Below are 27,187 nucleotides of genomic sequence, written 5' to 3' on the forward strand. Positions count from 1 at the left end.
CACTGCCTACCTACGACGGCACGACATTGTGATTTTTCAATACCTTGATGACTGGTTGATCGTCGGTCGCTCCCCCAACGAGGCCCGAGCCTGCACCTTTCTCACCCTCGATGTCACGACTCACCGGGGGTTCCTCGTCAACCACGAAAAGTTCGCCTTTGACCCAGCACAGCGGCTGACCTACCTTGGGGCGATCCTCGACCTTCACAGAGGAATCGTGGCCCCGACACCAGAACGCATCTTCAACCTACAACAATGCGTCCTTCAGTATTTGCGATCAGAGGCACCTCCGGCGCTAGCCTTGCTCCGTCTTCTTGGACGAATGGCCAGTTTGGTAGAGTTCACCCCATGGTGTCGACTGCAGATGCGGCCACTTCAACTACATCTCCTGTTTCGGTACCGTCCCAAGAGCGACCCGATATCTACCTCAGTCCCTCTCCCAACAGAGGTTCGCAATCACCTCCGGTGGTGGATCATCAACAAGCACCTGCTGATCGGTCATCCTTTCACTCTCTCCAGACCGAACATCCCAATGGCAACGGACATGTTGCTATTCGGAAGGGGGACCTCCCTCACTCCATTTTACACATCCGGGTTTGGGATGCTTCCTTCCGCAACAAACACATCAACTTGCTGGAACTTCAGGCAGTATTCAATGCCCTTCGCCACTTCCAGCAGCACTTGGCAGGTCTCTCAGTTTGAATCCAGAGCGACAATTCCACAGTGGTGGCGTACATCAACCACCGAGGCGGTACTTGCTCCCCCAAGCTTTGTGTCCTTACATAGCAGATCTTCATGAGGGCAATTGATCATGGAACCTCTCTGCAGGCCGCTCCCGAGGCACTGTCCGTCCGACAGAGTGGACTCTTCATCCGAGCGTGGTCAGGCAGATCTTCGCGGAGATCGAATGTCCCCATGTCGATCTCTTCGCATCGGCCAACAATACTCATCTTTCGACGTTCTGCTCCAGGTTTCCTCACCCATGAGCCTGGAGGACGGACACTCTACAAGTGTACTGGTCTGCATTCTGGCGTATGCCTTTCCCCCGATCTCCCTCATCCCAAGAGACCATCCTAAGAGACAAGAGACCTGCCGAATTCTCCTCATTGCCCCATTCTGGCCTTGCCAGCTGTGGTTCCTGAGACTGTTAAGACTCCTGGTTCGTTGACCACAGATCCTTCTGCCCAGGGAGGACATTCTTTGTCAGCCCAGGTCAGGAATCATCCATCCAGGTCCAGGCGATCTTTACTTGACGTGTTGGACTATGTCCAATGATCATTCAGAGCATCAGGCCTTTCTGCAGACGCTGCGTCCATGGTGGCACGGGCTGATGACCATCCAGACGCAAAATTTACAACAGTCAACTACAACATTTTAATAGATGGTTTAACGGCCACAATGTTTATCCAACCGAAGCTTCTGTAAGCTCTATTGCGGACTTTTTCATGTATTTCTTTCACTCAGGCCTCCAGATTGCCACCATCAGCAACTACTGGTCGGCCCTGGCAGCTGTCTATTCTGGGTTCAGTGACGGGTCAACGATTTCTGATAATGCCACCATCCACCATCTCCTTCGGGGAATGTTTGTCGAGCGTCCTCACGTCAAATGCCTCGTTCTGTCTTGGGACCTTAAGAGCGTCTTGCATGTTCTCCCTGATGCATCTGACCTCCATCTCAGCATCAAACTGGCGTTCCTCCTGGCCGTTGTTACCTCCAGACGCGGCAGTGAACTGCATGCTCTGTCAACTGCTGAAGGTCACATTCGCTGGGAAACGCACAGAGTTTACCTTATCCCAGCCATTGAGTTCCCGACAAAGAACCAGATGCCTACTTTCCTGCCTCCAGACATATTTCTCCCTGATATAACCTCTCTTTTGGGAGATGACTCTGACAAGAAATGGTGTCCAGTTTGTACTCTTTAGTGATACCTCGCCAGGACCAAGCATCGTCGTAAACCTGGTTCCAGACTCTTCCTCACTACCACAAAGCCCTTTCATCCAGCGGCGAAAGACACTATTGCTTGGTGGACAGCCTCGGCCATTATCTTCGCGGACCAAGACTGGCCAACTCAGCATGACGAGAAGACTCGTTCTCTTATCAGAGCCAACAATGTTCGTGCTGCCTCCGCATCCTGGTCGTACTTCAGAGGCATTTCCTTGGCAGATATACTGTATGCCTGGTGGCTTGCGGGAAATCCCCCTCCACCTTCACCGAGTGCTACCTGAAGGATGTTCCGCCGAGCGAGACGGCTCAGCAACCTTGCACTCGGTGATTGGGACAGCATCAAGCGCTGTCCCACACCTAACAATGAACTCTTCTTTGCAGATGAGTTTTTCTCTGGTGAGTGTTCGCTTGGGGGACGCCCGTCTATGTTCTTTAGTAAGTACTCTCCCGTCGCTGACCCTCCTCCAGGGTACGGTGCCACTGTGCATACGTAGGCTGGACAGGGGTATGTGAACGCAGGAGACTCCTCCCCCACATTAGTGTGGGTCGGGTCCCCCAGTGATACTTACCCCTGTCCAGCCGCTCCCACCCATCCTTCCCCACTTTGGCTCTGGGAGTTTCTCCACTTCAAAAAGAAGGACAAACATGTTGGCAAGACCGCAGTGCATTGTGGAGGGTCAAGGGGCAGCATGCATAATCAAGTCTTTTCAGCGAATTATAATAGGCACATGGGAAATTTGCATATGTACATGTAGGAGACCCAACCCACAATAATGTGGGGAGGAATTTTTCAGACTACTCTCATAGAATAATTGCACAGGGTGTAAAGCAGCATATCCATACGTGGAACAGGTTAAACACACTCAGGTGTGTTTAACCACTGGTGTTCATCATGTGCCGTTGTTTTTAGGCAACTATTATACTTATATTTTAAGGTACTTTATGCCTACTTAGCTCACTGAAAAAAAAAATTTCTGGTCCTAGCCTAAGAACCCACTGTCAGTTCTGATTATTTTAGGACATAATTTTTGCAGACCATTGTTGAAGACCATTGTTGTTTTTTTATATGGACATTCAGTGTTTCACGCAATTATATTGTTAAAAAACTGCTACACAAAATTAGGCAATTGCTATACCAAAAAAATGCTGCATCACAGTTTTTACTATGCAAACATTTTAAGGAAATTGAACACTGGTGTTATTCATCATTTTTTGCAGCAAGGCACTCAATTTTAAAGGATACATGCAAGCTTATGGCATATCCCGTGATCAATTCACGACCAGTAAAAATTCCCCATCTTTGATCATGGTATGACAACTCCCATTGGTGATTGTCAGCAAGTGGCTCAAGTCTCTAAAAAACACCTTGGAAAGATGCACCATCACGTTTAATTGTGATGTCACGCTGACAATAAGACCAGTGTCATGGACTCCTTGTTTTGCTTCAATGAGCTACATGTAATACAATGTTCCTAGTTGACCAGAACCACCACCAAAAAACATATGGTAACACACGTAAACCTTCCATGTATTATGTACCTCTGAGAAGCTGTACTGTCTTAGGTGATATCCTGAAGTTTTCAAATGCACCCTCCTTCTCCTCTGGTGACAACTGAGTGGAACAAGCACACAGAATACAAGTTACAGTATAAAGGAATATGCTTTGTTTTGGATAGAAAGTCCGAGTTACAGATGAACAATCAAATGGACTGGGCACTCAGTGATTTACCGGGTGTATGTTGCTCCCCTGTCACACTTGGCATGTATCCAATACTGTAGGTCATTTTCTTATTACAGTACAAGTATGACAATAATATTACTCAGTTACCTTAAGTCATTCAAAAACAAACACTCTGTATGAAAACATTTTGTTTAAAGTAATAAAATAAAACATAATTGATAATGTTGTTTGATAACAGTTTTGGCCCTGTACAAGTATCTGTGCTCATCAGCACATCATATCATACTTGGGAAGCAACTTTTATGAAGGTGGCTGAAGATTCTAATGATGACAAAAGGCTTCTTGGTGTGTTTATTCTTCTTTTCATAGCTTTTAATGAACTGCCCAAATTGTCAATTGTCAATTGTGATTTGTTAGTTTGACCTTAATAAAAGGCTAACCAGGTAAAATGCTACAAAAAGTCCCATTCAGATGGCCACTGTTGTGTAAAACAGTTTACATTTTGATCACATACAGTACATTGGTCAGGCAGGGACATTACATGTACATGTATCTGACACCTGAGGGCACTGTTCAAACACTAATGAGTGCACCACGCAAATAGGCCAGGAATATGACCTGTTGAGCTCATTAATAAAAGTTACACACTCAAATTAATTTCCGGTTGGCCCGGAATCAGGGCTTCCAATTCTGAGCAATGTGGATGCATTTTGGTTTGAAAGTGGCATTATTCATACATGATTTAGTAGTTTTGCAGAGGGATGCATTTTCTAAATGGCTACTTTCCCAGACAGCGGAATTTCCTTCATTTTAGGGATGATCTGCTTTGGATTCATGAGAATTTCTCAAAAAAGTCATTGGTAGACCCACTAAAAATTGAAAGGAACATGAAACAGGCATGCAACTCTTCAATTTGAAAAAAAAGAGGAAAATATTCTTACATACAAAACTGCATGCCCGCAGCACGAAGCCAATTCCACGTGGGGTCCGGGCCTGACTTAAGGCCCCCTGAAAATTTTGAATTTCACATGCTCTGTGGTGCATACTATGCAGTTTTTGGCCCCAGGTGAAGTGAAATTTGAGTGAAAGATATAAAGCTTTTTTGGCACACATGTACTTTACATTAAAAAATACACAAAATGCTTCTTATTTGTGATTCTTTTTGAACTTTTTTTATGAGAAGTACATTCTGTGAAATAAACCTGTGACATAAAATTGATATTCCCGCCTGTCTAATGGTTTTTTTTTTTTTTGGATGTTTTCACCCTTTCCATGTGATTTAATCTGGCTCTCTTGGCAACCTTTGCTGCAACCTCTAGTGCTCTCTTTTTGGACATTGGGGTCTTGGAATGTTGAAGTGGGTGCTGTGCAGTGGCTCTTTGATCTGCAAGATGTCCATGGGATTCTGCTCTTACTTTCCTCATATTGGCAACAAGAGATTTGTTCACTGATTCATGAAGAAAGTCACTCTTCAAAAACTGTGCAAGAGATGGTTTGTGGCTTGCTAAAATGGAGTATTTAATTGTTTACACTGCACTGAATGTTTCCACTTGCAGCCTTGAAGACTTTGCTTGCATGACATTGCTCATCAAACTGAAGGAGCTTTCCACCTGTGGGCCACTAATCCTTCTTTTTGGAAGTCATTTTGAGCTTTGACGCGTGGGTGATCGATAATCACGATGCACGTTGACAACAGCGTTTTTTCAACGTTTGCAGCCGGCTGCAGAAGCGGCATAGTATCCATATAACGACGTATTCATTAACATCAGGAAAAAATGCGGCACCGGACTATTGGCTTGTCGTCGACAGAGGGCGCTTGTACGTACAGTGCTGAGTCTGTGTCCTGCACTTTTTAGTCCATTTTATGCATGCACAAAACAAGGGGCCAGACGAGGTTCTTGTGCTTATTATAGTGTACCGAAAAGTGGAGCTCCGTGCGCGCTATGCTGGCGCGGTCAGAGCCGCAGTGTACATAGAAGCAAGCCCAAAACATGTTTTTCATATTCGTCAATGGACATATGGCAAAACACATTGTCATTCATTTGGAAGGACTCAAGCCATGTATATTTTGGGGTCAAAAACGTGTGCTTATTTGTTGAAAAATGTACATTAAGTGATCTACCGTGAGTGCACCAGCAAAAATCGCACTTAGCAAACCACTGAAAAGTATCCAAAAATAACATCAAAGACATTAGAAAAGAAAATACATATGGGAACAGGAAAGCGAAATATCAGAGAGAGGCTTCTTTTTGATATCATTCTGGGTTTTGAAGCATGAACCTTACATGTTGTCTACATGTACATGTACCAGTAAGCACCGCATGAGTTTGTGTGATCAGTTACATAGGTATTGTGTGTGGTGGCAATCGAGGTACAAAGTTCACACGATTTATTCTCTCAACGGTGACTGTGATGGCAAAAACTAATCCCATTACCGGTAACGTGTAAACTACCATTTTAAGGGAGTACACTGGTTTTGTGTTGTTAGTAGGCCTACATCCTGTTAAGGTTACGTTTCAGTTATTGTAAAAACATCGGATCGGACATCGGCCGATGTTCTGATTAAAACACTGGACATCAGATCGACAGGTAAACCTACATATACATCAGTTGATGAGTGAGAAAGCTATCAAAAGGCATTTTGGTATTACCCACAGTAAAACAGAACTGGCTATTATCACCTTTTTAGTTTGTTATTTTTCTAAACTGGCTGATAAACTTTTTGAGTTGCGCCAAAAAAAAATAACTGTGGGGTCAGTCATTCAGTCAGGAAACTGGAAACAGTAGTATTTTTGTTTTAACCTTGTTTGGTCAGAAGTGATCCCCTTTTGAGATATTGAGAAGACATGTCGCTTCGTAGGTTTAAAACAGTCAAGGAAATTTTCCCAGATTGTTAGTAATCCTCATATGGATGCATGGAAGAATAAAATCAATAAGATGTTAGCAAGCCCTTATGGTATTTTTTTCCACAATTTTTGGTCCAATCCAAATGCGATTACAGTGTTAAAGGGCAGTAGTCCCCTTTGGTGACTGTAGAGCAGCAATTCCTTGTAAATCCTTATAACCCTTAAAAACCTCCTAGTGGATTAAGAAGTGTGGTGAATGTGTTAAGGTAAAAGTTACATGTGGTACAAATAGTCTTCCATTATTTCAAATGTGAACTTAGAGCTACATGTACATTGTACAGTACCTCAGGGGCATTTTGGACTGTGATTGATGTGTCATCCTCTTCTGAATGATCATCCTTGGATTTCTTCAGAGTGACTGAGCTGTTGCCACCTTCATCACTGCCAGCGTCTAGTTTTCGCTTCTTACAGGTAGTTTTCTTTTTCTTTTTCTCTTCCTTCACTTTTTCCTGGATAGGAGAGGCATGTCCATTGACCACAGCTACTGTAGTCTTTTCAGGTGTCGGCTTCTCTTCCTGGAATGTAAAATTTGCACAGTGCCTACTTGAACTACAAATGCTAACAATGTATCATGTAAACAAATATTCCTGAAAGGGAAAACGAGAAAGATAGGGCCTGGGTAGGGTCCAAGTTACTCAGACTAATTGTGATGATAAAATCATGTTGTCATCCACTATTGAGCCACATGAAAAAAATATTGGTTAGCGCCCTTTTTTTAAAAAAGGGGTGGGAGGGCACGTTTTTTGTTTTTTGTTCAGTTCAACATATTGGACATCTTTGATGGATTGGAAAATATTAAATAAAGAGCAGTTTCCTTAATGAAATGATTTTATCTTCTTTACAAAAAGGGTGTCACACTGGCAAGTCATTCATCACAAAAGGAGATAGGGGTTGTACACCCAGGCGAAATTAGGAGGGTTTTCTCAGAGAGGGTTACGTTACTGTAGCTCTGTGAAGTGGAATCAGTATCTGATGGGAATGACAGCCGCTACTGAGTACTGATCCAGCATGCAGCAGAGGTTAAGGCTGCATCTGAATTACCTGCTGTGGTTGCCGCCTCCCTGGCTGCTCTATTTTCCACAGGTTTATGCACACGGCTGCAACCTCAGCACTTGCTAATGGTTTGGTGAATCTCAACCTCATTCCCATGGGCTCGATGTTGCTGTGCCATGGAGTTGACGTTAAGGGGGATTTCTTAGGGGCGGGCAAGGGCGATCACCAACTACTTTTTTCATGTGGCCATACAAAGTACACGTACATGTACCGTACCAGTACATGTAGGTAACATCAGGATAAATTTAGCATGCTGTTGTAATGCCTACCTTTTCTGTGTCCTTAATCGGGTGCATTAGACAGTTTGAGGACTGAATTGGTGGTGAATTTGGAGGATTTTGATTCAGGGTACGAGCTATTTTTAGTGAAATGAATTGACATGATTAATGGAAGCAAAAGTATATGGAAGGTACTTGGACTCTACCGGTACCTATCACATCTAAGTGTTAAAAACAGGTCATTTGCAGAATCCAAGTTATTCGGACTATCCCAAGTCAGGGCCCAGTATCGACAGGGAGGATATACATGTACATGTACACCGTAAAGAGCACTCTTATAGGTCTATTCAGGAGGAGGACCTACAGTACAGCTCAGAATTTTAGCTGACACGCTAACACGATCAGTGAACCCAACACACTGTTCAATACACGCTTTACGGACCTCATTATCTCGGCAGGGCTTGTGACCACAGACCGCAAAGGTGACCGACAACGCGTAGTGAACCACTGCACACGCAGGGCTGTCATTCCAGCTTCGTGTATACGTGTACATGTACATGAACAATGTACACTGCATGGCAGTGCATGCACTGAATAAGTGAAACCACGTATGTGTACGTGTAGCGCCTGGCTGGCAAGATGGCTGTCTTTAAGTATCGAAATATAAATCACTATCACAGCATTTTCTTTTGGTTTTGGATCGCGAAAGTTTTTCAGTCAGATTATATCAGGAAAATGTCCAATTTAAGTGACACTGGCCACTAGTCCACTGTGGTGTTTAGCTACATGTACTACAAAACTTTTTCCCAAATGTACATGTAAGCTTTGAATTTTAAACTCACAGGATCGACTGGAGTGACGACAACACTTTTCTTGCTGGTTCTAATGCTAGATCGGTTTTAAGCAATTCCCAATTGCGCGAGGACTTTTTCACAAATACACAGTAACCACGAAAGAAATCCAGTCCCCAGCCAGAACTATTATAACAAGCTGATTTTACAATAAAGCATTTTTTATGGAAATTTAGTTAATGTATCAGATTTTCAGTAAATTAAAAAAACACCCACTGAATGTAAATTTTAACTTGACTTTTTCATTTGCTGCGATGCCACATGTGCCCAACCGTCGACCATGCCGTGACCATACAGTGACCAAGCAATCACAAAACTACAACCACCCCAGCGCTTTCATCCCAACCACCAATCATACATGTAAATCGAAACAAGTGTATTGCATATTCATTCTGATACAGCGTCAACAAATGCAAAGCTACAGCCCTTACATGTCACACGACATGCATATTTATGAGGTTCACATGGGCACTACTTTGTCCGTTGTGTTTAGCCGGTGCATGCACGTCGCTAGCACAGACCCGACTTCCTTTCATTTCGGTACGATCTTTGCTGTTCAGTTTGGTCCTAATATTGTCACAGCCAGAGCAATTTTTTAGGTAGCTTTTCCAGCTTAACCCTAACAGTACCGGGCGTTGTTGGGCTTAGAGTACTCAGTACTACAAAATACTACGTAACACTTTGAGCCTGAAGGACCTAGCACTACAAATTACTATTTCTGGCTAAGTTTATTCCGTTGTTACTTGCACAAAGAACAATGTAATCATGCATTCATAGTACCACAGCACTGTATGGTACCGGTACATTGTCTTCTCTATTGTATTTTATGGCTTCAGAGAATAATAATGTCATGTCCTCTTACAAACCACAGGGCTGAGTACTACATTTTACTACTAAGTAGTCCTTTGTAGCATTCGGGACTGTTAGGGTTAAAGGTGGAAAACTGATGGGAAAAATCCCCACCTTACATCGAATTTATATTCACGCAATTTTGAACACACTGAGCTCGAGTGTGTATGCTAAGATTGCTGGAATGGGGGCCGTCTTGACTAAAATTTGGCTAGCAGACCAGCGAGGCCAAACCCACTTATATTTTGTGGATTTCTTACAAAATAGTTTTCTCTAATTTAGGAAATGTTTTGTCATAAAAACTGCTAGTTACATGTATAATCATCTCGGTTGGAAAATTGATATCACGCTCGAATATTTTGGGTGCCTGATTCAGAAGTTTTGGGAGCAATTCAGACATAAACCAAACGTGTTGCTTGCATGGCACTTTCATCGATCCTGAATGGACAAACAAAATGCTTTTTCTTCGAAAATGATTTTGTGATGCTTGCTATAAACAAGGTAAACTACGGACAACATTTCCATGGAATTTGAAAATAACCTGAGCTGCAGTCAAACTGAATACTTTTCCTTGTGGGAAACTAGGAAAATGACTGCTTCGGTCAACAAAGGCCTGGCTGTTCTGGGGTTTTCATGTAGCGTGTGCATGTTTATACTTGACAGATCAGATTTAACTGTGATGAACTCCTTTCGTGTCTGTTTGACTCGATATACGCTGAAACGCTAAGCGTGTTTGCATGTCGGCTAAAATTCTGAACTGTACTGTACACTAAATTTGCACAAGAATCAAAATTGCACTGAACAGTTAAGCAGTATGATATCCAAAACAAAAGCACTGCCCATGCTGACAAGGCAGACAGGAATGAATGATTTACACACCGCTGTATATACATGTACCCCCAACGCCCACTCCGCTCCTACGATCCCCACAGAAAGTGAGCCTTTTTCGCCATGGGCTATGCATGACGTTTAACACGGCACAAACAGGGATTCCATTCTAGTTGTGTACCCATAGAAATGCTGCTTCATTTCTCCCAAGAGTTTTATGTGAAATAGCTTACCTTTGTTTTTGAGTACCAAGAAAGAAGAGGGCCCAAACCGTGCCGTTTTCCAAATAAAGGTGCAAATATTTCCTAATCAGTGTCTGAGAGTCATGCGGTTCACATGTGTACACTTTATGAAGACAAGCCGCAACCAAATGACTGACTCCGGCTGCGATTGATACAGAAGACATGGAAATTGGCTGCAGCCACTTTCTGTATGAGTGTGTGTAATTCTTAACTGCGCTGGTTGAAATGGCAGTTTGGCTGCAGCGCGCTGGGGGTTACACTGACCAATCACAGGGCTCCCCATTACTTATGCCCAAATTGAAGAAGACAAGCAACAGCCGCTGGGTACCAGTGCAGGTGAGTGCACCGTCGCTTATGCAGTGTTAACACTTCCTGTTGAGTAGCTTTGTGCACTCAAAGCACATAAATTAACACTTTTAATTCTGTTAAGGCAGCGATCTCTGTGCTGGCGCAGGACATGCAACAGAAAGTCAATGCTCTTGGAATAACTGCACAGAGAGAGTTGGACTGAAGATCAGCCAAGAGAAGACAAAGGTCCTGCGAATTAACAATAGACAAGAGGCTCCCATCAAGATCAGCGGAGAGCCCATAGGAGATGTTAGTGAGTTCGTCTACCTCGGCAGTAAGATCAGTCAATCCAGAGGTACAGACAAGGACTTCAAAACAAGGCTCAAGATCGCATCATCAAAAGGCTAAATAATTTTTAAATGATTAAAATATTTCTGTGCAAAGTAAATTTATGAAAGTTGAAATCTTTGACACATTATTGAATAAAAACATAAATTTTCTTTGAAAAAAATAAAGATTATATTAAAACTGGATTCTTTAAAGAAATCTACATGTACGTTCTTTTATTTGGTGAATGAGGGTGCATTCTCCATTGTTTTTATCACAGCTAAATTTTTTTCAGCTAGGAAAATTCTCCGATGAATATCATGATTTTGGAGACATTCCGACCTCAAATTGCACATGACGCAATAAACAGTGTGTTGAAGAGTTAAAGAACTCCATGGTTTGGAGCAAATGCTGGTTGTTTCATGAAAATATGAGACTTTGGGCTGATTTGTTTTCATTGGAGATAAAAAAGGTCAAGGTCACGCCACTGCTACCATGCCCAGCCAAGTGTCTTGAATGCCTGGAAGCTGACACCCAAGGGAAGAAAGCCGACACTGGCCCCAGTCACAAAAACTCCTGTGTGGCCACAGTGTGTGGTGGGCTGCCATTGAGTCGAGCATGGGCCTCCATCAAATGTCCCTAAGGGTGCAGACCACTAATTCAAGTGAGAATTTCTGACCAGCTCATTAGCATTAAAAGTGCCCCCACAGTATCTTTTGAAAAAAGAGATTGTTTGGCCCCCAAAATGGTGAGATTGTGTAAATCGTCGCCAGGATCAACTCCCTGGGTCTTTGAGCTTTCATATGAGGGCAGAAGGGCTGAAAACTACGGTTGAAAAATGGTCCTAAGTGCCCGAGAAAGTTGAGGGTTGCCACTTGAAAAATGGCTGCAATCAGACTTCGGAAAAATCACTTTTTGGGGGTGATTTTGTTTTGTGGGAATAATTAAAAATGTAATTGGTTAACCCACAAAAAATTGAAAAGAAATTGAAAGATAAGTGACCAGACAAGAATTTCATTTGTGTTTCAGAAATCTCAGGGATGTTGGCGTGCATGCTATTGGGCCCTGAACGGTGCTGATTTTACACTGTTTTCAATGGGGCTTGAATTAGTGGACTGGACCCTATATTTCAAAATGGCGGCGTCCATGCAGTAGTGGCGGCTGGGTTTAAAATTTATCCCTCTTGTTTACGTTGGTCCTGGCAGTGGTGGAGAGACCACAACAAGCCATGAATAACAGTTTTATGGGTTATGAGACATCAGAAATACTGGATTGTCGGACACAATAAATATCCAGGTAATCACATGAGAATTATATATGTACATGTGGAACATGTCACTTTGTAATTGTTTGTTTGTCGGATTCAAGAAATTCTTTGATTAGGATGGACTGAATGAAACCTAGAAAAGCTGGATTTCAACCCTAACAGAGCGTAACCCTAGCGGATGCCAACCCTAATGAAGGCTAACCCTAACAGAGGCCAACTGTGGGGGGGGGTCCGGTTCAATTTTAGATGGTCAAGCACAGCCTGGGCACCGACTGGCCAAGCCCTGGATATGCACAGGTGACTCAAATTTATCGAGACACTCTGCATGGTGATTTGTTCTACTCTTGTGTTGTAAGTGCCCTATTTTGGGCTCAGGTTTTCAACTCTTGGGCTGGAGCCTGTCAACTGGAGTAATATCTAGGGTGAGCTTTCATGTCAAAGCATGGCCAAAGTTTTACGTCTTTCGTGCACTTGGCCGCTACAGTTGGCAGTGTCTAGCCTGGGTAACCCTCCCCATTATTTGTAGCAACAGGTAGTTGAAGCTGCTCATGTGAAAAGTGTAATTTTCAGCTGCTTACTGCACATTGTATTTGCACTAGTTAGTGTATATAGGCAGTCTGCAGTAGTTTGTGCACATTTGCTATAGGCTGACCTTGAGCATTTTCTCTCCATATACAGCCATTAGACAATTTTTTTTCATTTTTTCTCTGGAATTGAGGTTTTTGATGCATTCTCAACCATTCAGTGTTGTTTGGTGTGAAAAACTGAAAAATGGGTGTATATAAAGGGTGCAGACCACTAATTCAAGTGAGAATTTCTGACCAGCTCATTAGCATTAAAAGTGCCCCCACAGTATCTTTTGAAAAAAGAGATTGTTTGGCCCCCAAAATGGTGAGATTGTGTAAATCGTCGCCAGGATCAACTCCCTGGGTCTTTGAGCTTTCATATGAGGGCAGAAGGGCTGAAAACTACGGTTGAAAAATGGTCCTAAGTGCCCGAGAAAGTTGAGGGTTGCCACTTGAAAAATGGCTGCAATCAGACTTCGGAAAAATCACTTTTTGGGGGGTGAAACTAATCCCTACATCTGGATCCCTCTCAACACCATATAAGCTCCACTCCCAGTTAGAATCCTGCAGTCTCCTGAAGACGGACAGAGTACACTGTTCGAAACGTCGAGTTATTCCCCGGTTCTTCTCAGAACCACACATACTCAAAGAAGAGATAAATACATGGTGTTACCGCAATCTTTACTATAGATCTAGTTTCTTTCACCATGAAAACCTTTAAGTCTTATTCTCATTTGTTTTGAATTGAATTGATTCCGACACATGAAACAATAAGTAAATCTTTAAATAAGGAGAAACGTGCCAACCAGTATTTGTCACATCCTTTTGATTGAGTGTTCTTGTTTTTGTATCTTTTCCAGTTAGACAATAACAGATGCCGAGATGCCTGAGTGAATGATTTGGACCTTCAAGGATGCTTCTGAAAGAATTCAAGCTTTGTGCAAAATGGGATCAAGCACTTTGTGATGAAGGACATTTTTATTAAGCTGAAAAGTTTTATCTAATTTTTTAAAGTTATTACCAATCAATGTTTGACTAGAAAATAGTGAACATTTAGATATCCACATTCCCAACATGTGCTATCAAGTTATTTTGCATGCAGTGGCGTTGCTGAAGTGAGAACATAAAAGTTGAAAAAAATGATGGTGTTTCAAAAAGGAATTTAATAGCAGCATCCACTGAGAACCCCCAAGTCACAATTTCTGTAACAAAACTCAGACAAACATGATAAAGTGTCATTATTTGTCTTTATGCAAATTTTTATGGTTTAAGTCCGCTTTGAGCCTTCTTGACTGCAGTTGAGCAACAAGCCTTAAAAATGACCCTAAACACAAGAAAACTTGACCCATTTTAGAAAGTGCTCTAATTTTTAAAAATGAGATGTGTAAATTCTTTACTGATTCATTATCAATAAATCATCAAAAGACTCAATTTAGCTTCTGCCTAAGCTTCCTCATTATCTTTGGAAATAAAGTCTGCTGGTTTCTAACAATCATCATGAAGTTACAGCAGATCAAAACATTATTTTATAAATTGTTCTTTATTTAATTTCCAAGATGTTTCTTTTTTCATGGGCAACTGCAGCTGCATTTATGCGGAGGCACAGTTAGAGTTTTGAAAAGGACAAAAAAAAACAGGGAAAAAGACAACTGAAATGCTTAATAAAATCAGAATAGGCACTTAGGAATGATACTGAATCTTGAACGGTTAGTTCCAATTAAGTACTTCATGTTTTGAAGCCTCCAAATAAATGAGATATTGGCTTATCACGAAAGGGGTGAAACATACGTGAATGTGCCTATTCTACAATGCACAGGTAAGTCCATATTCAATTGCACGTGAACTTAACAGAGATCGACCAAACTTTCCAAGCAAAAAAACTTAGCTCGTTAGTGACAACAATGAAAAATTACATCAACTGGTAACAAAGTCTGAAAAAAAAATCCAGTTTATGAATACCAACATTGTCGTTCGAAGTTCGTTTTTTTTTTGCGCGGAAACAGTCTACATGTACATGTACATGTGTTTACATAGTGACATCACAATCGTGGACGAATCATAGCTTCTCGCCTGGTCTCAGGTTACAAAAATCCAATTACTTATGCGCATGTTCAAACATACATGTAATTACCACGCACGCCATTAAATACATGTACGATTGTGGTTCAGGACCATGCACTTGAGTTTTTTGGTTGAAAATACACTTTACTTAATAACATTTTATCCAGGACATTATCTTGTGTGCCGAAGTAAATATACATGTAAATGTAATCTTGACATGTGTTTTTAAAATCTTACACAATACAGCAAATATGGTAATTCCGTTCAAAACAACACATGTCCATCAATGCCTAAAGCTCATCAGTTCCTTTCGAATACAACTCGAAAGTTGCCTTTGCGGAATCCTCTAGTGGCATTTTATTCATTTTGCTATGATTAGACCAGGTTATTTGCCGTTCGTAATATTGCTGCCCAGAATGGAGAGCTCACGTGCATTGAGTACACGAAGCCCGCTGCCTGTCTGCAGCTAGGCCCCAAGCTCAATAGGAAGTGTTCACTGTGCGACAGTGCGCTTACATGCACTGGTACCGAATGACTGTTGCTTGTCTTCCTTCAATTTGGGCATAAATAATGAGGAGCCCTGTGATTGGTCAGTGTGACCCCCAACGTGCTGTAGCCAACCGCCATTTCAACCAGCGTGGCTAAGAATTACACACACATGTACGGAAAGTGGCTGCAGCCAATTTCCACGTCTTGTGTAACAATCACAGCCGTAGTCAACCATTTGGTCGCAGCTTGTCTTCATGAAATGTACACATGTGAACCGCATGACTCTCAAACACTGATCAGGAAATATTTGCACTTTTTTTTTAAAACGGCATGGTTTGGGCCCTTTTCTTTCTTGGTACTCAAAACAAAGAATCTGGGTCATTTCGTACCTGTGAAAACTCATACATGTACCCAGGTCAACTCATACCCCAGTCAACTCGTACCCTAGTCAACTCGTACCCTTGCATGCATTCCGTGCGCTACCAATGTCATGCAATATCACAACCGAACATCCAAACTGACCAGTTTCGTTCAGTTCTGTTCAAAAGTTCAATGTTCGACGATTTTTGGTTCGGTTTGGCAATTTGGCTGCAGCACTATTCTAACGTACAGCATATGAGATGACCTTGGTACGAGTTGACTTGGGCTGGAGTTTTGGGGTACAAGTTGACCTGAGTACAAGTTATCCTGGGTACGAGTTGACCTGATTCCAAAATAAACAATGACAAAGGTGTGTAAGCTATTTTACATTAAACTCTTGGAAGGAAATGAAGCAGCATTTCTATGGGTACACAACTAGAATGGAATCCCTGTTTGTGCCCTGTTAAACGTTATGCATAGCCTGTGATGAGAAAGGCTCACTTTCTGTGGGGTTTTGGGGAGCAGAGCGGACCCCACAGTACTGGGGGTACCCCACATGTATACAAGTAAGTGGGGCATAGTGGTCATGGTAGTAGTACTGTACTTATACCAGGCACGAAATGGGACAGAGGGGTACCCCCAACAAGTCCAATCCCATAGATACACACTCCAGCCTATCATTGTTACTTAAAACATCCCCCTAGATGTCTGAAAAGAATTCCTGAGATTACCAGTATAACAATGACCAACACAAAGGCAGAGGGTTCTCTCTGTCCCATTTCTAGCCCATACTATAGTTTGCTTCATATGACTACTCACCTTATGCTTCTTTCTCTTAGTTTTGGTCTTCTTCTTTTCGGCATCGGATCCAACTGCTTGTACAATGAGGTTGTCCATTCTGGGAGCAGCACACGGCATTTACTGTCTGACGATGAAACATATGAACCTAAAGTAAAGCTTAACGCAAAAAAGTTCAACTTTAAAGTTGAACGTTACACATTTTATCTGACAATAGGCCTACATGTACTTTGATGTAGCTGATGATGAACAGGCTCGGTACATACAGCGATAGCTCTGCGAATTATGTCACCACGTGCATGATGCATATGACGAGTGCAGTATACGTACGTGCGCGGTGTTGGTGTGGAAAAGGTCGGCGGAGACAAGACCAAGTACGTTCAAAATCAACGGAAATCGTCTGGCTTCCTACACTTCCAAGATATTTCGCAATTCAGACCCAGCGCCGCCAGCGTTTGCCCTTGTTCATGCAACCGCTTCGCTAGCATGTTCCAGCCTAGTCTGGTTCCCTGCTAGAGATTCCCTGACGACCCTTGATATACCATGATTCGTCGGGTAGTCAGAATCACCGGTTCTGGTATCCAGACTAGTTCTAGCTTAGCCCCCCCCCCCACTGGGGGCCACTATAGGGTGCACCACTACAAATAAATTCCCATAGACAGCAGTGATAAATCCCCATACTTCACAAATATTTTAAAAATACTCACAACTCTCACAGGTGTTCAGGCTGCACAGAAAAATGATGTTCCCCATGTCCTCTTTCATTTTCTTTTCAATTTTCGGGGGGTTGACCAATGAATTTTTGAGAAATTTTCACCAGAAGCAGACCACGCCTAAAATGCAGAAAATGTCCCTGTCCAGAAAAGTAGCCATTTTGAAAAACCCTCCCTCAGCAAAATGGCTCAAATAGTGCCACTTTCAAACCCGATTGCATCCAAATTGCTCAGAACTGGAAGCCCTGAGTCCGGCCCGGAGGTCCAGTCTCATATTTCTTCAATTCCTCAGTTCCGTGGCTCTCAGGACCCTCTAATATAGAATATTTTGACTGTATAACTCTTATTTATGAGCTCGGCGGACATATTTCTGGCCTAATTACCAGGGTGCACCCACCAAGTGGGGCCCGGCCCTGAAGTGCTGGGAAACGGCGAGGTTCTGAGTGTGTGGAGAATTCTTCAAGCCGCCCCCTTCCACAAGAAGGTCTCTTGTTTACACACATATGCACATCTGTTTGGAGAAGACTCTTGCTAACTTGCCAACACTCATTTATGCAGACTCCTTTATCTATCCGATACATTTCTCTTGCATATCTTTTCTCTTTCCTTTGTGCTTTTTTTTTTTTTTACAGAATATGATTACCCAAACCATGGAGGTAGAATCAACAGCCTACGAGTGACGCTGACTATACTGCTATACTACGCAGGGCACTAGTCGGCCATATGTGCCATTAACCCAAACACCCTAGGGTGTATGTAAAATCGTATTAGAATTTGAACATTTGGGAGTGTTAGGGTTAATCTAAACGACAACAACAATGGGGCAGCGCGGACATCCGGGATTCTCGCAAAATGCAGCTACTCAGTACGCCGGTGAAAACAGCGACATTGGCGATGTACGTACGCACGCACAAGCCAGTCCGAGGATCGGCTTATACAATCTTTCCTTGATCGGTACGTACGCGTGCGCTCGTTGCAGTTGTTTTCATTGGTGCGGTGTGGCTGTTACCCGTATTTTTGTGAAACTCCCGGATGTCCGCACTGCCCCACAGACTGCCCACAGCCTGGAGCTAGTTCCAGCCGTAAGAAGTATATATTTTGACAGTTCTAGACCAGCATTTTCCTCCTATACCTACCCGACTAAAAAAGTGAATCCCCAAAATAAAAAGGGAAATCCCTAAAATAAAAAGGGAAATCCCCAAAATAAATCAACTCAACCACCTCCCCTGAGTACCTACCCGACCCCCCTCAACCAACTGAAAAAACTCACACCAACCGCGTCACACATCAACTCACAACCCAACATCTTGTTGCGCATCAATTCCCTTGCTTTACTTGTGGTTGCTCGGATGAATAGATGTATTAATACCAATAAATGATATTTTAATTATAAAGTCTATTAATACCACAAGAATATTAGTGACATGTTATTTTTGCAAAAACATAAGTGAATGTGTGTTAATGTGACAGACGCTTGTGATTCTAACCGTTGTTTAGATTCTATTCATATCGGTTGATGTAATGCGTGTGTAAGTTGCAAATATTGCAATGACTGTGAAAACTGTGAAGACTGTGCAGATTGTTTTAATTGCAAAAAATGCAGTAATTGTTAAAAATCTCGTAATTGTTTTAACTGTAAAACTCGCATCGGATGTGAAAGCAACAAAGATTGTACAAACTGCATCGCGTGCGAAGACTGTAAAAATGTGAAACCTACGATGACTGGGAAAGCAGTAACAGTTGTAAAAGATGCAAAGATTGCATAAAATGTTATGATTGTAGACAATGTCCTGGTTGTGATAATTCTAATAATTGTGAGCGCTGTGAAAACTGCATCAAATGTAAATTATTTCATCATTAATCAAATGTATCGATTGCAAAGCTGCAACGATAGTTTTTGTTGTATCAACTGCCATGATTTATGTGGTGAATCTTATTTAGCATTTGTATATGACGACAATAGCGGCTATGGTTGCTCCAAGAGGATGAGATTTAGCACACCAGACGACCCCCTATCCCAAAACTGACTTGGATCCAGAAGCAAGAAAACTAGGCTTAATAACTGAATATAACGAAGATGTAGAAATAACCGTGGGAACTTATTATGTTTAAACAACTAAGTAATTATTAAAACAATGGACGTTTATTATGCATAAAACCTCCCCCAGAAGCATACAGGAAAATCGAAGAAGACACACGCCCTCACATCGATAAAAGAATAGAAAACAGACGTGTATAATGTCACGATTGTTTTAGAATGTTGTCCCCTTATTCAGACTTTGAAGTGGTAGAACGTAGGTGGGAAATATAACCAGTGTTTTGTTTACAAAAAGCCCAAATCTAAAACGAGCAAAATATTTAAAGAATTAGACATTCAATTGACTACCGAACAAGTGGGTCACGAAGAACACAAATTAAACCGAGTTTTAGCAGGTAAGATTTCCAGAGGCAAATCACTCAGGACGTTGGTGGCATGTATTATCAAGACGTAACGAAAGAAACTATATAGATAAAGTAAAAGACTTGTTTCAAGTCTCGGAGAAACACTTCAACGATGCCGTCAATAAATTGAGAACCGGTTAGATTTTAAAAACCGGTTTATATAAAAAAGGGAACGCATTTTTTTTTATTTTGCCAAAAGTGAGCAGACGTTTGAATTAGAAAATGCCATCAATAATTTAAAAGGCGACAAGGCCGTACAAAAAAAGTAAGCTTTCACCCCGGATACTTCAACATTACAAAATCTACCGAAATCGAATGGCAAACTCAAGTCGAAGGAAGTCCTGCTTTGGGTACACCCGAAGGACGTAGGCGTGAAGAGTGAGAAATACCCGATGCATCATCACCAAGCCCAGCAAATACGAGACCTTGTAGGCAAGATATTGATACAAGTATTAAAGAAATATTTGAACTTACGGTACCATTCTCAGAATTAGAAGCAGATAGTTCAGTTTTGTTTTTTGACGTGATAAGAGATTACCTCCGAGCATATGAGGCAGGAAATCTAAATGAATATAGCGCCTCATGAACCAAAAAACAAATGACCTCAACGAGCAAAAAGCAAACTTGCAAAGATTATATCTAAAAGAAGGATTTATTAGAAATCTAGCAAAAAGCAATAGAACATCTTTTGCTTGTAAATCAAGAAAAAAAGATATCTATCAAGAAGCCCGCCGTATCGCCTTAGAATTCACTCGCGAGGGATTTTTAGGTGACGACAACGAAGAAAGAACGATAACTGAGAACATTAGGGCTGCACAAACTGAACCCAGAGACGCCCTGTTTGTTATTGGTTCTGATTCAAACGCCCCGGTCATGCGACAGTTGCTCAAGAGAGAAACCCCCGGTGATTTTTTGCAAGGTGGAGAACGCGGTAGTGTAATTATTCCTCCGGGGTTTTATAACGTAGATTGGTTTGATTTTATTTTAAACGCTATTCCGGGTGTGAGTTTTAAAGTTCATGAGAAGTCAAACTTGGTGTTTGTCAAATATGTACCCTACGCTAGAATTACTAGACAGATCATCAAAAGCCACTGAAACGTTAGCCGTAGCAACTAAAGTCTACCGCCTTCAAAAGATCGAAGACATCCGCGGACAAATCTTACGAGAACGCGATGCCAGAGAAACTTCTTACAAAAAGATCAAACGGCTATCAACCGCATTAAATTATGTGGAATACGGAGTCGAAGCAATAGGAGTTACATCTGCCGCCAATGGTGAATTTGGTGCTTACGCGTTGTTAAAACACACAAGTCGGAGGTTGACTCACAAACCAAAATCACGATCAAATTAAAACACCATTGACGAATACGTCTCACATTATATTTGATCGAAGACGGTGACGTGTCTCAAGAAGAATTTGTTTTGATTTTGTCCGAAATTGGAAAATTTAACGGGATGAAGGAAAAGATTCGCGCAAACACAACGACTAAATTACAAGAAAACAAAATGAAAAGCAAAGCAGAATTTGACTGCCAAGTGCAAGCCAAAGCGGAAATGTTGGCCAATGAAAGGGCAGCAGTTAAAAAAAAGACCTTATGTAAAAACTTGGCGAATAACTATGTCCAAGTCTGTCTAGTACTAGGAATCACCGCCTGCCTATGAACCAAGGAAACCCACCCCGCCTCCTTTTTAAAAACCGGTTTATTATAAAACAAATAGAAGCCAAGTTTTGTCAATTATCGATAGTAGTTATTAAAGACTATTACTTTTCTGCCGTGTTTTCCGATTTAATCTCGGCTTATAAGTACCGAGAGTGAAAACAGTCGAAGTGGTCGTCAGATGGTCGACAGACCCCATATCATTTTGTCAAAACCAATTTAATTACGCGGTCTATTGTGCGAGAACAGCATGTGGGGTAGTATTTGACCTATTATCCGATCCGAATCCGTATGTGTCTGCGTTGTTTAATTTTCACGTGTATTACACAGTGAGAAAAATCTTCTACGACCGCGTCATATCTATACCGACGGCAATATATTCAACGCATTGCATAACAACTACGACCATCGGAAATTCTGTCGATTGTTTAACATAGATTCAAGTAAGTCGTTTAAACAAACGAGGGACACCTTATCAAACGGGTTGGGAACCGCTTACTATTAGTATTACGATTTACATCTTACCTCCGGCAAGTACGCGGGGTCTACCTACATGGGCTTCGGGTGGGCTAAACTGACAGCAATTGGTCGTCGCCCCTCCACATGGTCCCCAAGAAGCAACCTGGTGATTGGCGGCCATGTGGAGACTACCGAGCCCTGAACTCATCCACAGTGCCAGACCGTTATCCTGTGCCCAACATACAGGACTTTACCAGCTCACTCCATGGCACAACGATATTCTCAAAAATCGATCTCGTCTGCGCATATCACCAAATACCAATGGCACCAGAAGATATCGCGAAAACTGCCATCATTACACCGTTTGGACTTTTTGAATTTATTCGAATGCCGTTCGGATTGCGCAACGCTGCCCAGACATTCCAGCGATTCATCGATGAAGTCACACGCGGACTTGATTTTTGTTATGCTTACATTGATGATCTTTTGATCGCCAGTGCCGACGCCGAACAACATGCTCAACATCTTCGTCTTCTGTTTAGCCGCCTCAATGAGTATGGAGTGGTCATCAATCCGGCCAAATGTTGCCTTGGTACGGAATCGCTTGAGTTCCTTGGACATCGAGTTGATGCTCGAAGGGTGCAACCACTTGAAACAAAGGTCAGTGCCATCCGCGATTTTCCGCAGCTAACTACTTTGACCAAACTGCGCGAATTTCTCGGACTAGTTAACTTCTACCGCCGCTTCATTCCTCATTGTTCTCAAGTTCTCCAGCCACTCACCGATCTGCTCACTAATGCAGGAAAGAAATCGGCACCGTTGCCTTGAAGTGACACTGCTACGGCTGCATTTCAAGCGATCAGAACTGCCCTCACTAATGCCATTCTCCTCGCTCATCCAAAGCCAGACGCGCCTCTGTGCGTCATGTCAGATGCTTCGGATGTCGCTGTTGGAGCTGTTCTCCAACAACGAGTGGACAACGCATGGCAACCACTCGCATTTTTCTCCAAGAGACTTCAACCCGCCGAGACACGTTATAGCACATTCGGTCGCGAACTGTTAGCCATTTACCTCGCCATCTAACATTTTCGGCACTCGCTTGAGGGTCGACATTTTCACGTGCTTACAGACCACAAGCCGCTCACATATGCTCTCAGCTCCTCATCTGGCCGACACCCCCCTCGCGAAAGTCGCCACCTCGACTTCATACCACAATTTACCTGTGATATCAGACATGTGAAAGGTGGAGATAACCTCGCAGCCGACGCACTATCGCGTGTTGAACTTAACACTCTTCGCTTGGAACAATCTTCTCTCATCGATTTCCGCGAAATGGTAGAGTTGCAGACAAACACTGCGGAACTGGCACTACTTCAAACATTATCGTCATCCTCCCTCAAATTCCACGCAGTTCCTCTCCATTCTTGCGACACAGCATTAATTTGTGACATTTCGACTGGACATCCACGTCCGTTCGTGCCAGTAGAGTTGCGTCGCACAGTATTTGACGCACTGCACTCCCTGTCACACCCAGGCATTCGCGCCACGCAACGCCTACTCACAGATCGATATGTTTGGCCATCTATCAACCGAGATTTCAGACAGTGGGCCCGATCATGTATTCAATGCCAACGTGCAAAGGTTAGTCGTCATACCTTTGCCCCCCCTCTCTCAATTTCCTGCCCCGGACTGTCGCTTTTCACATGTCCACATCGATCTGGTAGGACCATTACCACCATCCAGTGGAAATACATACATGCTCACATGTATTGATCGTTTCACACGTTGGCCGGAGACATCACCGCTGACACAGTCGCTCGTGCTTTTGTCACACACTGGGTTGCCTCATTCGGCGTTCCAGCAACTCTCACCACTGACCGTGGTGCACAGTTCGACTCTGCACTCTTTCGTGCCCTGAACAACCTACTTGGCACTCAGTGTATACGTACCACTGCTTACCACCCCATTGCCAATGGCCTAGTGGAACGTTTCCACAGGCAACTCAAATCATCACTCAAGTCACAAGTTCACACAACCAATTGGACAGAGACATTACCACTCGTCCTGCTGGGGATTCGAACCGCCGTCAAGGCAGCCTTCGGCCACAGCATGGCTGAGCGTGTCTATGGAACCACTCTTCGCTTGCCCGGAGAATTTTTCGATACTACCACAGATGCCGTGGACCTCGACCCCACGGCCTACGTTCATCGTCTACAACGCTCCATGCAAAGTTTTCAACCACCCCCTGGCCGTTCCCAACAACAGACTAACATTCATGTTCCCCCAGACTTGCATAAGTGCACCCATGTTTTTGTCCGCCGTGACGCGGTACGCAAACCTCTCCAACCCCCCTACGATGGCCCGTTCAAAATTCTCAGTCGTTCAGACAAACATTTTGTCATCGAACTAGGACATCGGAAGGACACTATTAGCATTGACCGCCTCAAATGTGCACATCTAGACATTGCCAAAGAAACAATTACTGTTCCGCCCAAGCCTAACCAACCTGCCCCAGCACTCGCACCTAATATCGCTCTCGATAATAATCACAATTCCTCTTTGTGGGCACTCCCTCCAAGCGTACCCACACGCTCCGGCCGTACCGTCCATTGGCCAAAACGTTATGTTACATTCGTTCGTTCCTAATTTTTTGTTACTTTCTCAAGTCATTGTACTTTCCTTTTCATTATGTAGTCACTCACTGGAAGGGGGCTCCTGTAGCGTTTTTTCCCCCTTGTAAAAATAAGAACACTTGCATCTACAGTAGACTCCATGTACATTTTTTCCAGCAGTAGATTAGGAGCCTTTAACTTTTGACCCTGTAATGTCAAGCCTTACTCCTACACAAGGACCCACTTTTATTGCTTTGGCCTTCTTACCACATTCCTCTGGCAGACTTCTGGTCTAGGATTTATTACTTTATAATTAGATTTTAGTTAGATTTACCCTTGCTCTTCCGGCCTGTGTTCCCAACCCTATTTTCACCACTTGGTCATTTTTAGCCAGTCTCATCACAACCACTCTCCAAGCAACATCCCTATGCGCAGTACTCCCACTCTCTCTTGTACAAGCTGTAAAATAGTTTGGAATAAAAGTTCCTTTCTCAAAAGTTAGTACCTGTTGTCAACATTGTTCCTTTTTATACAACACTACCAAAAAAAAAAAAAACACCTAAAGGCTCGGGTCACGCGCGCACGTACACCGTGACATGGATCGAACAGTCTGACTCAGTTAAATTAGCCTGGTGGGACTTTATCCCGAAAAAGAGTAAACTTACAGACGTAGGCGTCACAAAAGTAAACGAATCGGTTAAATCCTATGTATACTCGTTACTAGGCGCGCAGGCACTAACTAAGACAAGCGTAATGGCACCGGACTAGACGCTCCACAGCAGTTTATAACTTTCGTGGAATCTTTGATAAATTCGGAGCCCGACCTCGAACAGAGTATCGACCAAATTCAAGATTCGTTGCACGTAAGCTAAGACGCCCTTAAGTTTCGTGGTTGCACCCGGTTTGTATCTCGTACTGTCGGACATGGACCTACGTGTTGGTACATCAAATTCTGAAAGATACAACAACAACCTTCAAATCGCGACAGCCGGCATGCAGACGGGTTACATTCCAAATTTAAATTCTAGCGCAGTGCCCCCGCCATAGCCGGAAACGAAGAAGTTACAGAAACAGAAATTTTGCCAGAGCTGGAACCTACTCCAAAGATAAAGCCAATTCAAGTAAAAGAACCTCAAGAAAAGAAACCATTAGACGCTTACAACGAAGAGAAATTATATTTAACTTTGGGAGCTATTGCAGTATAGCCGGAATTGGCGTTATGTTGTACAACGTATTAATTTAGACCTAAACCAAAAAATAAAAGGCATTAAAAAATTCCTTTTCTCGATTTCGAGAAAGAGAATTATTGTTTACCTAAGTTTAAATTCTTATAAACTGACTTACATCTTTTGCACTTAAGTCAAAATCAAAACGCCCACGCCTACAAACAACGTTTGTCAGACCCACTTTTTCAATATTTTTGATAAATTCTGTAATTGCCGTTTGATCAAATCTGTAATCCCTTTTTTAGACGGAGGTTCAGGTTTAGGCGCTTGTGTAGGTTTAGGCCCCGGTTCAGGGGTAACACTAGACGTACCAGCTGTTCTCACAGCGGCCACAATACTCGATACTATGGTACTGATAGCTAAACTAAAAGCCGATCTTTTCGCGTAAAGTTAAATCGCCGTCCATTATCGCATTGATCGTTTCTTTGATGCGATTGATCTGGGAACGAATCTGATCGGTGTTTCTTTTGATGACTTCTAACCGGCCACGTCGTTCCACTTCTAAATCATCCAACTGTTGTTGAAGTTCCTCTCGTTCTGCATCAGTCGCCGCTTCCCCTAATTTGCTCTTGACTTGTTAAATCTTTTCGTCCAGCTCGCCCAATTTGCCCTGGTTCAATATCAGGTCTTCCTTAACCGTCTGTAAAGATTGGTCCAATGCGGCAAGTTCTCGGTAGTTTAACCCTTCGGTTTGGGCTTCTTGATCATGAGTGACCTCTTCTACGATGTCACTGACTTGATCTGATATTTGGGGGAGTTCTTGCATCTCGATTTTTTCAGGGTGAAGTTGTGAAAGTTTATTGTGCACTTCTTTTGCCTCTTGTTTTGTTTTACCGGTAACGTAATCTTTTAAACCTAAAACGCGTTTTACAGACAAATAAACCTATTGTTACCTCGTTCTCAAGTCAATAGAACTCTTTTGCATTCAAACTTGGAATATAAACGGTCTTTACTATCGAGATTAAAAATGTTTGGATCCCTAACTAACGCTTCATACCGGTTTCTTTTCTAATCGTGTCGTAAAAGTCATTCATTTTATCCTCGACTAACACCATTCTCAAATCTGACGTGTCTACTCCTTTGCCTTCTACAAACGTTGATTCTTCTCGCGTTGTTTAAATTGTATTATCCCATTCTAGGTCTTATTGGGCTTGGTCTTGTTCTTCTCTTAGTTCGTCAAGAGGTATATCTTCTGGGTCAAATCCTCCTTCTGCCTTGTTACTTTACTTTTTCAACTGAAGTTACCTGGTATGACACCTTGACCCACAAGCCAACCCTGTGTAGCCAATGCACTACTGGCAATAGCGGTCATTTTGGCTGCCTCTTCAACCGATAGTTTATTTAGATCG

The 27,187-nt window shown here is 42.7% G+C and overlaps 1 protein-coding gene and 1 long non-coding RNA gene across 6 annotated transcripts in view; one reads left to right on the forward strand and one right to left on the reverse strand.

Annotated features, from left to right (window-relative positions):
• The window catches only part of LOC110987549 (nucleolar RNA helicase 2-like), a 62,291-nt gene that overhangs the window by 20,718 nt on the left and 14,386 nt on the right, over positions 1-27,187 (reverse strand). Inside the window, exons 1-4 of one of the 5 annotated variants that reach the window (XM_087130000.1) lie at positions 16,952-17,083; positions 16,750-16,855; positions 6,816-7,046; positions 3,484-3,556 (exon numbers count right to left, since the gene is read on the reverse strand). In XM_087130000.1, coding sequence (XP_086986126.1) covers positions 3,484-3,556; positions 6,816-7,046; positions 16,750-16,848 — 403 coding nt within the window. In that variant the 5' untranslated portion in view covers positions 16,849-16,855; positions 16,952-17,083. Of the gene's footprint in view, positions 1-3,483; positions 3,557-6,815; positions 7,047-16,749; positions 17,084-27,187 lie in introns of those variants that run through there. The other 4 variants (XM_087130001.1, XM_087130003.1, XM_087130002.1 and 1 more) reach the window with 4 other exon arrangements.
• LOC147796044 (uncharacterized) lies at positions 6,032-18,925 on the forward strand. The gene is made up of 3 exons (XR_015423383.1): positions 6,032-6,214; positions 6,813-6,942; positions 18,074-18,925. It is a non-coding gene; the product is annotated as an uncharacterized LOC147796044 (long non-coding RNA).

Source organism: Acanthaster planci, linkage group LG19, assembly GCF_054643075.1.
Source record: "Acanthaster planci isolate LZ-2023a linkage group LG19, COTS_SCS, whole genome shotgun sequence".
Classification (NCBI taxonomy): Eukaryota; Metazoa; Echinodermata; class Asteroidea; order Valvatida; family Acanthasteridae; genus Acanthaster; species Acanthaster planci.